The 14,056-nt window shown below is 44.1% G+C and overlaps 1 protein-coding gene and 1 long non-coding RNA gene across 9 annotated transcripts in view; one reads left to right on the top strand and one right to left on the bottom strand.

The window, feature by feature from the left end:
• LOC147826187 (uncharacterized) overlaps positions 1 to 14,056 on the top strand; it is a 118,466-nt gene that overhangs the window by 51,437 nt on the left and 52,973 nt on the right. The gene's annotated exons all lie outside the window — the stretch shown is intronic.
• Positions 7,291 to 14,056, bottom strand: part of Adtrp (androgen dependent TFPI regulating protein) — a 64,974-nt gene continuing 58,208 nt past the window's right edge. For 6 of the 8 annotated variants that reach the window (XM_087181776.1, XM_021260650.2, XM_004847689.4 and 3 more), the window contains one exon: positions 7,291 to 8,078. In XM_087181776.1, coding sequence (XP_087037902.1) covers positions 8,044 to 8,078 — 35 coding nt within the window. In that variant the 3' untranslated portion in view covers positions 7,291 to 8,043. The remainder of the gene's footprint in view (positions 8,079 to 14,056) is intronic. The other 2 variants (XR_002396014.2, XM_004847690.4) reach the window with 1 other exon arrangement.

Below are 14,056 nucleotides of genomic sequence, written 5' to 3' on the forward strand. Positions count from 1 at the left end.
GTAGCTCAGTGTGAAGGCCCCGAGTTCAATGCCCAGTGCCACAAAACAAACAAACAAACAAACAAACAAACCCAGAGAAGGAGGAATGCCGTGAGAAAGTGGAAGCAGAGATTAAAGTGACTCTGTGACAACCCAAGGGTTACTGGGAGCTCCCGACGGAAAGGTTCCTCCCTCCCACCTTCAGAGGGAGCAGGGTGCTGCCACATTTGACCTTGGACGGCTGCCTTCAGGACAGTGAGAGGATAAACTTCCATTGATTTTAAGCTACCTAATTTGTGGTGCTTTGGTATAGCAACTGCAGGGATCTAAAATTAATAATAGCTATATTACTATGTGATTTCAGCTGTAATTAGATTGGTGCAGATATAATTAGGTCCAGTAGTAAAGTTTTAGCTAAATATTAATTGAGACTATTTACATACTGGGTAAGCAACCTGGTATGCTGGTAATCTGTGCTTGGAGTCAAGGCCACTAGCACCCAGAGGGTCTTCCACGGGTGATCGTGTGGGGATGCAGTGAGATGACAGGTGTGGAAAGAGTAGGGTAATAAGTCAGCATCAGAGAGCCCCTCGCCTGGGGGCCCCTCGTCCACCAACCAGCGAGGAGGGCCTGTCGTCCTCTGCTCACCAAAACACAACACACCCATGACCCGTAACATACCCGCAACCTCACTCTGCCTCGACAGCTTAGCGTTCCCTTGGCTCTTATCTTGAGGGTGGCCCCGGAGTGAGCTTTCAGTCTCCTCCCCAAGAAGCAACCAGAGAACCAAGGCCATGCACGGTGCTCTCCTCAGCTCACCGGAGGGACTGGTGAGCTTTGAACACCATAAGCGCAGCTCCTCCCTCTCATCTGTGGTTTTGCTTTCTGAGGTTTCAGTTATTCAAGATCAACTGTCATCCAAAAACACGAAATGAAAAGTTCCAGAAAGAAATGTAAGCTTTTAGGGACTTTTATGCTAGCGTATTATTAAGTCTTCTATTTTGTTGTTGGTGTTCGTCTCTTACTGTGCCTCATTTATGAATGACATGTGTGTACGGGATACACATAGGACAAAGGGTGTGGGGCCGCCCACCACTGCAAGCACCCCCTCGGGCTCTCGGAGCTTACCCCCTTGGGCAAGGGGCCAACTGTTCTGCCAGGCACATAACCCCTGCCTTCCACCCCAGGGCCTGGAATGGCTCGAACCTGGCTTTAGAGAGGCTCACCTGTGCACCGGAAGGCTACTCGGCAGCAGTTCCCTCCTCTCTCTTGATGTGAGGGTTCCGTAGAAACCCACAGCTCTGAGTGGGAAAGCTGGCTCAACTGGCGGCCAACAGTCCTCCTGGTTTCTTCTCTTAGTTTGATTGTGTGTGTGGACAATAAAGGGCTGCAGTGCTGGAGAGAGAATGGCAGAGGAAAACACCAGCAGTGCCAGTGCAATCTATTTTACAATAAAGTGAATTTTACTTAACCACGTGATTTTAAAAATTGGCAAAGTTGGGTTAGTACATGTACATAAAATGACAGTGTCATTGACTTTTAGAATGTAGTTAGGAAAATACTCATAGGGAATAAAGCATGTCTAGTTTGAGAGTTTTCAGAATCGTGTAGCAGATTCCCAGCAAGGTAAAAGCCAGGCAATATTTGTTTCCCTAACTCCGTGTCATCATTGAACTTCATCATTCAATTCTTAATAAAATTTAGTGTTGAGTGAAAACAAATCCCTAACGTGTAACCAAATATATCTGCTTGGGCCAGAATTAAGCCGCAGCGGAAGGTTTGTAAGCTCTGGCTATGGACGGGATCCCTCCCTGCTTCCTGTCAGCATCTCAGAGGAGCTGGTCCCAGCTAAGCAGCTAAGCAGCTAAGCAGCTAAGCAACTGCCCACAGAGCCAGCTGGAGGACCAAGCTCAGGTCCACCTGGCCAGATTGCTGTAGGATGGACAGGGGCAAACCTCCAGCCTTCCTGCAAATGGTCTGCTGGAGGTCACCATGCCCCTACCCAGGCCACGGGAGGAGATGGGTGGACCCATATACACAGTGGACACTGTATTTGTTTTATGATTGTATGAGTTCTACAGAGCAGTGGAGTGCAGTGCGGTTCCACTCATTGAATTAATTTGGAGCAGAGTATTATTATTATTAGATTAAAGAATGCATTATCTTTAATAACACTATTATTGGATTAGGAAATCAATTTAACAGCCATAATATAGTTTAAATAATGGAAGAGGAAAGGCTGGTGGAAAACAAAGGGGCCTATCACGTTGTAAAAGTGAATATGGTTTTATGAAACTTTTGTTTCATCTACACACATACACCCGCATGTGTGATATGTGTATGTTGTATGTCTTTACTAAGTCAAAATATAAAGTTATTCCTGAGGACATTTGTCAAGAAAGATCAGAAGCTGTTGGTGGAGAGGAAGCCATTGGGAGCTGAGGTCAGCTAGATATGGATTTCAATTCTGATGTTACCATAAGTTGCTGAGGATGTTACTTAAATCTGTCTGGGGACCAAATACGTATTTGAAGCCTATGGGATATTGTGCTCTGTGCTCTGTGTGTTTGGGGGTACAATGGGGAATGAGAAGCACCCCACCCCCAAGCACAGTATCAATCTCTCTGCGGCACTTCAAGTCGCTGTGACTAATTGATAAGATAAATGTTTGGGTTAAAAGAGATCTCAGGGAAGCTCAGGGCTGCTTTAGGCTCTTCAGGTGCCAAAGGAATTCAAGTTTTTAACTGACCACCTCCATCTTGGAACACAGTAAGCATCTATTAGATCTCTCAGCCAGGAGTGGGGAGGCAGGACACGTACTCAGCCAGCTCAAGGCGTCTCCCTTGGTGGATAATTACAAAGTGAGGCTGCTGCTGGCCCATTCTGAACCTGCCCCTTTGTTCACAACATCCCTGTTTTCACTCTGAGAAGCATGCCCCCTCCCATGTTAAGACATTTTCAAACCACTTGATGTTCTTCACTGATAGTTGATCATGCGTTTAAGCCAATAGCAAGTAGTTATGTATTCAAATTGTTTCTTTGCATGTAAAATAGGACGTTTTATCCCTGGCAAAGGATTTTATTTATATTAGCAAGATATTTGGGGTGGCAGTAAGAGTGGAGCCCCTTTCCATAGCTTGTGAAGAATCACACCATTCAGGGATGTGACCATTCATCTTGATAGGTCAACTTCACTGGATTAAGAAATGCCTAGCAGATTAGTAAAGCCCACGTTTGGGTGTGTCTGTGTGGGTCATGGAGGCGTAACTAGATACTACATATGGTCTCTTGCTTGTTCCTCTCTGCCATGGTTCCCGTGTTACTTCCTGGCTGCCATCAACCAAGCATCTTTGCTGCACTGGGCCCTTCCACCATGATATTCCTGCCTTGGGGCCAGGTGACCGTGGACTGAATCTCCTGAAATTGTGAACTAAATTAAACTTTTCCACCTTTAAATTGTGGGTGTTGGGTCTCCACAGTGATAAATCTGATGAATACAGGAGGGGCTGATGAGGTCACAGCCATGATGGTGTAATATAGTCAAACGAGGATGAGCCTTACTGACAGCACACATCATCCCTTAGGAAGAGGGGGCTGGTGTTGCAAGCATCTAAAGTAAAATAAATTCTGAGGTGCACAACATTTGTCCTCAGTTCTTCCTGTTCTCATTAAAGCATCACTCTCCATGACTTGGACCCACCCTAGTTCCTCACAGGCTCTCTGGGTAACCAGGTATATCCAACTGGTCCATTTCAGAGCTCTGCCTGCAATCCTTATGCTCCAGCTCACCCCTAATCTTCTCCTCCTTCATCGTCAAAATCTACCTTATGTCCCATTCTATCCATATTCTTCTCCATTGAAACTATAATCTGATCATCACTGTCATAGGGATTCTGGTACTAAAGATGGAGAGAGCATCTTAAATGAAACAATTATCTTTAAGGCTGGAGACCTCAGCTTCTGGGGAAGCCTAGGGTGGAGGATATTTGGTGATGAAGTTGAGCTGTAAATATTCCTCCAGTCAGTTGATATTTTTAGCACTTTCTATTGGTACGGAATTAAGTCCTACCGGGAATAAAGATGACCCTTGGCCTCAGGAGTTTACAATCAAGATGAGGGATCTTGGATGCCAGGAACTTTCACTCACCACTTTAAATCATCTTATCTAATCATGTATCTTATCTTTACAGACAGGAACCAAAGCTCAGCAAAGCAAGCTAATCTCCCCAGCCTCAATACAGATAAAACAATAGGGAGTCAGAATCGAAACTTGAGTCTGTTCTGAAGTGCGTGCTCTTTCCAGGATTCCACGCCATGATGGAATCAGAGATGGGAGAGCCGAGCTCAGCAAGCGAGGGGAAGCTGTGTGGCACTGATGTGGAATGTGTGAGGGTTTAGAGAAGGTTTCCAGAGGAGCTGGGCAATGTGAGGCCTGCAGCCATGGACAACATTTGTTCATTCCACTGTAGCTCCTTTTTATTCATTTTTCCTTTTGCTGTGCTGGGGAGGCCCAGGGCCTTGGGCCTGCTGCGGAAGCACTCTAGCACTGAGCTACAGCCCCTGCTCATTCACGGTAGCCGATAGAGAAAGGTCTTCCTGGGTGGACTGGCTCAAGTCAAGGCTTGGGAATAAGGAGGACAATAGTTCAGGGGCCAAAGGGGAAGACCATGAAGGAAATGGAAGGTGTTCTTTGTGGGCCACTTTCGGTTTGATGTCACTGTGGACAGCTGCGGGAGACAGTCAGAGGGCAGGAGGAGGTGTCCTCTAGAGGGACAGGGAGCAAACCCGGCCTCTCCTCAGTCACTTGGAGCCATTGCCTCAGTGGAGGGTGTCCAGGCCTGGGATCCCAGGCTGGGGGCCTTTCCTCGGTGCCCTCCCTAGGGTGGTGCTTGCAAATCTGTGGGGAGGGCGGCAAAGGAGGCAGGTGACTCCCTCCCCCTTCCTGGAATCCTGGCCAGTTTCAGTTTACATAACACAGCCTAATCCATGGAATCAGGAGTTGCGGGGAGGCAGGTTCTTTCCCTCTCTCTCTCTTTTTTCCTCTCCAAGACATGGAAACCTTTATTTTCTCCCTACACCACAAACTGGTGCTGTTAAATAATATTGGATAATTGCACCTGCCGTACTCCCATATCGTGCCAAGGAAAAATAATTGCTGGTTTTCTGCCTTGCCATTTAGCTGTGACTCCATCATTTGACTCGGAGCATGTCATTTTCTCCCATTTTAGACTGTGTACAGTCAAACTGTGTGAAAGGACTCCCAGACAGCGGCCCTGCGTGTGTGAGTGGGCGCGGGCCTCATTCAGCAATGATTTCTAATTTATACAGCATTGAAAATCCGCCGCTATAAATAAACACTTCTGACTGGCTTTGCTGCCTACTCAAATGCTTTATTAAAAAAAAACCCCAAAACCAAAAACCAAAAAACCTCACCACCACCTGCATGAGGAAGGAAAACAAGACTGTCTGGATGTGAACCAGGATTTGTGACTCTTGGGCTCAGCAGGGAGGACGTCCACCCTGGGACGGCTCAGAGCTCAGCCCTGCAGCTTTCTGGCCCCCTCAGTGCTACACGTGCAGGCGCAACGTGTGCTGGAGGATTACAGTATATGAAACCGGCTTCCTGTTATGACAAATACTGCAGGCGAGTAGGTGCAGAGCAGCTCAAAATAGCTTGGGAAATGTGTGACCCTTTCGGGGAGAAGAAGAGGTGGAGGTATTGTTTAGGTAGCAAGAGGAGTCTTCCACCCTAATTTAAAATCAGCTGCACATGTGAGAGGGTGATCTGGAAACAGGAGCTTGGATGGGCCAGGCCTGAGGTGGGGGTGGGGTGCTCCTCCCTCTGCAAGGACAAGGACAGGGCAGTTTCCTCCAACCTGAGAACACTGTCTTCCCCACCTTCTACCCCGAACACCTTTGCTTATCCAGCTTTGCAAGGTGTGCACACATTTTTCTTAAACAAAGACTTTCAGATGACCAGTTACTGCACTGACCTTTGGTACAAAAAAATGGGAGGGGAACTGGGGAGTCAAATACCTGTGTGACTCTGCACCTGTCATTTTTCTGCTTTGAACTTAGGGCTTAATATTTTTTTTCCCCAGAAAGTTAGTTATTAAACATTTACCAGCTCAACGCTGTCAGAAGCTTGGTTTTCTCATTGTAAAATGATGGCACAATACATTGCCTACTTACAAAACTTTGTGAGAGTAGCTTGTAAATTACCTGACACTATGCAAATATTATTGCTGGTATCATCATTTCGTCTCTATTATTGACATTTCCCAACTATTAAGGGCCTCACACAGCCCTACACAGGCAGCAAATGCTATATACTTTTTAATGAATGCTTAATCAGCATTCATTAAGGGGTTTTGTTGTTTTTCCTTTCCTAAACTATAGCAGCTTATTGTGTGCTTAATATATGCTCGATGGGAGATGGTTTGGAGGGACTTCTGATGATGGAATAGTGGCCACCAGTGGCCATTTCATGCTGCAAGCAAGGTTTAATTTGATCTTAGGGGACAGTAAAGCCACAAATAGAAATCTGCAGGCATGTCTCAGCCCGGAGCTTACTATGACTCTGAGAAATATGCAGCCCCAGTCATCTTCGGGTGTGGAAAATTTGGGTGACCACCTGCAGGCTTCACATTTGGGGAGTTTCCACCCTGACAACTGCTTGTGGACTCTTGCTGAGTCCAGGTGCTCAGACCGGTTAAGAGGCAGCAGCAGGTGTAGGAGGAAGCAGTGTTCCAGCTCAATCCAAGCACGATTGCAGGCTCACATGTACACAAGAGCAGAGAAGGGGAGGGATGAACAGGTGGCTGCTCTCGGCTTCTCTGCTTCTTGGCCTTGCTGGAGTAGTCTGCCCTCTTCTCTAACCCTTCTAGACTAGTCTTAGTGTCAATTTCTACCAAATTTCTCCTGTATAAAGTTAGGTTGGAAAACTCAAGAACAATTGGCTCTGGGGTCCACATTCCAACCCACATAACCCTAATGGCGCATTAGAAGACTCAGTCATGTTTACTGAACAATAGACGTTGGCCATTTGTGCTCTTTTAAAAATATGCCTATAGGGCTGGGGATTTAGCTCAGTGGTTTCGCCGCCTGCTGCGCAAGCTCAAGGACCCAATTTTGATTCCTGGTACCAAAAAAAAAAAAAGAAAGAAAGAAAGAAAAATATGCCTATGAAAGAAGGTCTGGAAAAAAGCCACCAGGAAAATTCAAACAGGGTTCATGAGTCCTTGTTAATCATCTGACAATCAGCTTTGAATCTCAGCTGTTCTTAAAATTATATTATTTCCCATCCAGAAGTATAATGTACGAATTTTATTTCAGGAATTAATATTTGAAAGGAAGAGATTTTAACAATGTCATTATGTTCACTGTTCATATCTGATCCAAATGCTTATTATCAAAAAGGACAGATTTCCCAGTATTTTTTAACATATCTTCTCAATTAATATTGCCTCAATTAATTTGCTGTTGTTCCAGGTAAATAGTAGTGTCCATCTCTTTCTAAATCAAGAAAAAAATAGATCAGAAATACATCTAAGTAACTAGCTTACTAAATAGTTATTTTTAGGAAAGTTAGGTTATTTTTAAAAATGGCCCAGAGTTAGGAGACCTAAGAGATTGAAATTATTGTCTTGATCTTGACATGACTTTGATGCAGTTAACTTCTTTTCTAGGTCCTCACCAACCCTGCTCAGAAGAATCCTGAGTTTCTCTCTCTCTGTAAATATTCTCCTAGACACCAAGTTTATGTAAATTTCCTCAGTATTTGGCTAGATTTTGACCAGAAACCACCTCTGGGGAAGTCAGACCCAGGTAAAAAATGCTGAGACATCAGGCATTGTTTTTGGTGTGTACCATCAACATTTCACAAAATAAGAATCTTCAAATAAAGCTACTTTTATAATCCTCTAATTAAATTTAAATATCACCCTTGGGCCTTTCTACTATCTCATGTCATTCCACCACCTCCTTCCAAAAGAAATAATAATAAAAGATAAGAAAAAACTCTTGCATTTTCTTCCTTCCTGGTCGCTGGAAACTAGCACACCATTATTCCATTTTCATCCTTGGTAGCATCCTGTCACCTGTACAAACAAGAACAGAGAGACATCTCAGGCTTCAGCGTTTCTCTAGCAGGTGTTTCTATGTGGGTAGAGAATCATGTTGACTTGACGAGGCAGTGGTAGGTTGGGGACACTTCTTCGTAGGGGGAAGGTATTCTGGAAAACAGCAGGCACCACTACCGCAAGGGGAAGAAGCCAACTGCTCTCTTCCCTGGGTGCTCAGCTCAGGGCCATCCAGTTAATCAAGGATGCTCTCGCCTTCACGTGGTCCTGTGAATGAGGCACTGACTGCTGTTGCTTTGGGTGTGTCTTTGCAGGCTGCACCCATCCACAGTCCAATGCGAAGAGTTCACAGGTAGAAGCCAAGTGACCATGGCAAATTAGAAAGGAAAAAGAAGAGTGGATGCTCACTTAATTGGGGTCAGTTCTGTGACCTCTCACCAAAGCAATTTAAATCAACGAGGGTGGAAAAATAACAACACATGGATCCATTTCTTGTAAGCAAACATTAAAGGAGCATTCTTCCACTGAAATTGCAGCATTAAATTTCTAGAATGATTTCCATTCAGCCAACAAGTTGGTATTTCCATATTTAATGGTCATAAATCTTTGCATAAGCTTTGAAATTGACAAAATTTCATTAGCTCATTGTGCTTCCTGCCTGTTGCCAAATATTATCAATCCTGTGTTGAAAACTTTTGGCATTTCAATGTCTTTTCCTTCCTTGTGGAAGATAAATTTTTGGTTGTTCTGGTTTGGTATCATCACAAAAATGAATTCTCCTAATTCCAGATTAATTTACCCTTCACACCTTGCCACTTTCATTGATTCTGTCTGTAACAGTGAACACTAACTATCTTACAATAGTTTTATTTTGCTGTAGTGACTAGTGACTTGAAGTCCTACTTTGTGGCCTCTTAACCGCTCTGATTTTCTAGGTCTGCCATCTATCTCCTGACCACACAGCTCGCTGATCATCCTCCTTTTCATCCCTTTCAGGATTGTTCAGATCAGAATTTTCCCTTCTTCGTCTACTCCTCATCAATCCCAACTGTCCTAGTCCCTCCAGCAAAGCCTTAGTGTTTATCCAGTGTTGTAGGTTTTACATTGTTTTCATTTATGTTTTACTTATTTTCTCTTGTTGATGTGAAAGCTCCTCTCCATTAGGTCTTCTCTACATTACAAGCACAATACCAGTATCTTCTCTGTTCTACAGTGTGTATTTTGGGCCTTTAATGAATTATTTATCAGCTAAATAAGCTAATCCTTATATTCAAGAGCTTCTCAAATTTGTCCTCTCTGTAATCACTCTGAGGGCTCCTTTAATTCTTTTTATCTGTGTTTACCATTTCCAGCCCCTTGAGTCTAACTCTGATTGTAACTTCCCTCCTTTGAGGCAAGATGCCAAGGATTAGAAACTCCCTTCTTCATTTAGGAAACACAACAGAAAACAAACACTTAGAAAGCAGAAGTGATGGTGTGAAGTTCTGTTGGAGGAGGAAAGCAGGTGTCCTCCCACTAGATCAGAGTCCCCTCCACTGAAGACCGAGCAACCAAGTGGAGCACTAAGAAACACCCATAGACCCACTGCTGTGGTGTACCTGTGATCTGAATGTCCCCCAAAGGTCTACTGTGATTGAAAGCTTGGCCGAGCTCTTGGGAGGTGAGGTCCGATAGGATAGGAGACCCTCAGGTCATGGGGGGAGCGCCCTCAGGGATGGTTCCCATGGGACTCCCTGGTAGATGCCATAAATGCTTGCATTTGGCCCTCCCTACCCCTCTCTCTTCTCCTGGTTCAAGATGTAATCACTTGCTTGCTCTCCCACCGTGATGTGCCCCCACCTGCCCAGAGACCAAACCAATCATGGACTTTCAGCATCTGAAACTGTGAGCTAAATAACCCTTTTCTCTGTATAAAGTCATCTGCCTCAGGTATTTCATTATAAGAATGAAAAGCTGGCCAATACTCTCACCAATATACTAAGGAAGGCACTGTTCCCACAGTTTTCTGTGTTGAGCTCCATTTTATTCTACAGAGACTCATGGCATAAATACCTCAAAAATTATTTGTTTGTTTGTTTGTTTTTACTTCTAGCAGATGGAGTCCTTAGCTTTGAATTCGCACAGAGCTGAGTAGTTTCTAGGCTCCTTTGAGTATTCAGAATTTACCTCTGGCCATAAACTGTTGGCTTAGTGATAGATCATATATCTCACCCACACCAAATTCACAAAGTGGATTTCAAACTCTGAATGTTGTTTGCTATAACATTTCTAGGCTAAGGAGAGTTTTCCCCAGTGCGAAGTCTGTAAGCTGACATCTAACCAGTTAGATCCACCCTTGATTTATTTTAGTGCTTTCTTTATCCTCTGCCAGATGTGCCGATGACCACAGAGGTTATAGACCAAATACTTCATGTTCATCTGTCAGCATGGCAAATAAACCATTGTTTTAATCAATATCACTGTGAATATTGCCTATTTATATAATTATACACTTTATTACTGCAGTAGTTAGAATACTGGATAAATAAAAATGGAGAATTTGCCAACATTTAAAACTATGTATCTACAATTACAAAAGCTACTGCTTGACTTTGAAGTAAAAATTGGAAGACCACTGGCTGAGTTTCAGTGGAAAATGAATTTCAGTGGAGTTTCTACCTTGGGAAAGTATAAGAAGACAGATGGCTTAGGGGGATATGAGGTGAAAAAGGAATGGAGTTTGAGGGTCAATGAATTTAAGTTCACAGTGTACAAGTACCAAAATGGAGAAAACCCTGAAGTTTGGCTGAAGAAACACCTGGGGAAGAGGGAGAAGCAATAATCAAGAACAGACTTTCTTTGAGCTTAGGGAGAAAAAGGACAAGAAAAGGACAAAGGAGCTATACATTTGACATTTACTAAATGTTGCTTTAGTAGAATCATGCCTTAGAATACCTGTGAATTCATTTCACAATAAAATTATTTTAGTATGACATATCAGGAATCATATGCAAGTCAGAGAGATCTTAGTTAATTTTTTCATGGACAAAAGCCAAAGAGGTAGACCAGATGGCCTTCAAATCTTAAAAAATAATGTAATCTATGGCAAATAATATTAAAGGAAAGTGTTAATGTTATCCTGTCCAAGGTACCATCACAAAGTCATTTGGCCAGAGAGGAATTTTCAGCTTATAAGTGCCCTTAGGAAAATGATCCATGGTCTTGGACCCTGTCACAAGATATCATTATCCCTGGCATATGTCTCTCAGGAAAGTAGAGAGACAGGTCATGGGTCCTGGGCAAGATGACCGCCTCTCCAGCTACCCATGCAGTGGAGACACTGGCGTCACTTAGGCCCTTTCAATGCCTGTCATCTCTCTCATGGATTGGATTTTTCTTCTTGAGGGACTCATGTCCTGCTATAAGCAAACTGTGACCTATCATCAAGAAAAGAAAAAGAAAATTAAGTGCTTAAGTGGAAAGAAGGGGACCTTTGGTGAAATGCCCTGATAGCCCCTTTCCATGATCAGGATGGAGGAGAAACTTCCTGCACATCTAGATGGTCAGTCCTGGTGGGCTGAGCTCATAGTGATCTGCCAGAGACTGCATCCTCATCTTCTTTATTTTATTGAATCACTGTTCCACCTAACTGTGCTCCAGAAGTAGAAGTGGAATCCTTTCTTTCTTTTTTTGTTTTTTTGGTACTGAGGATCGCCCTCAGGACCTTGTGTTTGCGAGGCAGGCAGTGGATAGAAGTGGAATCCTTTTTGGTGGGTGGCTGATCCTAACAAGTGACCCAATGCAGAAGGGCATTGGCCTCCCTTGCCACACAGAGCCATATTCCTGCGACTGGGAGACCTTCATCACATACTTTCCAAGCTTCCGCTGAATACCTGGCATCATCTTTTATCATTGTTCTTCCTGCCCTCTTCATATTCACCCGCTGACATTAAGCATGAGGAGGGAGAAGGTGCATAGGCATTCAGTAACGGTGGCTGTCTCCACTGATGCCCTTCTCTGTCTCACAGCTAACGTGGAGGACACCCCATTGCAGGAGGATCCTTGCAGATATAACCATCTCTGCTGGGAGGAGCCCAGGGTCCTGAGGCATACAGAGGACTGTCATCTTAACAGCTGCATCAGTATCTCTGAGACATGCTTTTGAAGGGCAGAGCCTCCAGCTAGCACCCAAGATCTACTAAACAAGAATCTCCATTCTAAAAAGATTCAGGGTTTTGTGGGGATCTTCATTTTAACAAGATTCAAGATTTGAGTGACACTGCTTTGTAACAGGGGCTTTTGACCCTCGCTGCAAATTAAACTAAATGGAACGCTTTAAACAACACCCATGTCAAATCTCCATCTCCAGGGATATGTATATAATTAGTCTGGAGTGGGCTTAGGAATTAATATTTCTAAAGCTCCTTTACTGTTTCTATGATACAAAGCCAAGGTTGCAAACCACTAGTAGAGATTCACCGGCCACATTTAATGGGCTATGCTGGATGTTTTGCCTGGTATTCTTGACCATTTGGTACTTATGTGCTGACTCTCATTCAGGCCACACAGTCTAAGTATTTCAGGACTAGAGAGTCCAATGAATTCTAGCCTCAGTTAGCATGACCTGTTCGCTGTAACAAATGGAATGTGTGCACCATCTCTGTACATTTGCATTTAATTAGTTGGTTCCTACATTTGATCACCTTCAGTTGGGAAACTGGCCAATTTATGCATAAAAACACAGAGGAAGACGGAAATGTCCACATAGAGAAGAAAGCTGGTGGGTGTTGCTGGGGACAACAAGATGAACAGCAGTGCTGACTAGCCCTGTATCCAGGGCTCTTCTCTAGGCACTTGATGCTTAGTGAGTCATCTAAGGACCTCTTTGATCCTAGAAAAGGGCCTGAGTATTGTTTGCACTGTGACAACAGAAAACTGGAGCTCAGAAACTCTGAGTGCCCTTCCCAGCCTCCCAGTCTACAGACAGCAGGTTGGAGCCCAAGAAGCTTCGCACCAGAACTTTTCTCCTAATCACTGCCTCCCATCGCCTCACTAAAGCTGTCCTCTGAATTTCCTCATTCAAGGAAGCTGAGGCTTTAGAAGAACAAGAGAAAGATGAGGTTAGCCTTGGATTTGGACTAACTGGGTGATGACCTTTGTTTCCATAAATCCTGAACAAATAATCTGGAGAAGGACTCAGGGGGATGGAGTCAGACAATTGTTTGCTCAAACCTGAACAATATTAAGCTGCAAGGCTGCTAGATAACAAGCATAAACCAGGATCATCCTAGATACACTGGGATTAATGGTCACACTACTGAGATGCTATCCTATCATTGGTGAGAAGAGGCGCATTGCCACAGGTTGCATGGTTGGATTGGGACCAGGTGAGAGACATATTGCAACTTTCTTGCTTCCAATCTCAACGGTCTTCTGATATACAGTCTGCCCTAACATGCATCTCTTCTTCAACAGCTCTCCAACAAGCATACCGCATCACCACTTTCTTCCAATTCCTCCTTGTCTGCTATCTCCAGAATATTCTTGAAAAAAGTCACACTTCATGCCTGGAGAGAAGTGGCATGATAGACACATTGGGAAAGCCAGAGGAAATGGGTTTTGAAGATGAACAAGACATATGCCTAACCCATAAGAAAGCCAAGTGTTCATGTAAAAAAAAAAATCCCTAAAGCAGTGGTGGAAAAGCAGTGATGATAAAATGATACACTTGGTGATGGGAAGAGGGGATCCAAGAGCACTTGGGAAGGACATGGAGTCCAACCTGGGCCAACCAGGGAAAAGGTGCCCTGGAAGAGGTGAGTTAAAGCCAGTGAATAGGTGAGGCAGGTGAAGGCTGGGAGATCAGAGGGACAGAAGTTGATGGAGGTAAAAAACAATAGCAAGGTGGAGGGAAACAAGCAAACTGATGGTGCAAGGGTACAGATTTAGAAGAAGATGAGCAAATATCAAGACAAGGACTCAGTCACAGAGAATCCAGGTCATTCTAAGGGCTTGGA

Source organism: Heterocephalus glaber, unplaced genomic scaffold, assembly GCF_053883595.1.
Source record: "Heterocephalus glaber isolate CG9 unplaced genomic scaffold, H.glaber_assembly_v1.0 deba00001472, whole genome shotgun sequence".
In the NCBI taxonomy this organism is placed as follows: domain Eukaryota; kingdom Metazoa; phylum Chordata; class Mammalia; order Rodentia; family Bathyergidae; genus Heterocephalus; species Heterocephalus glaber.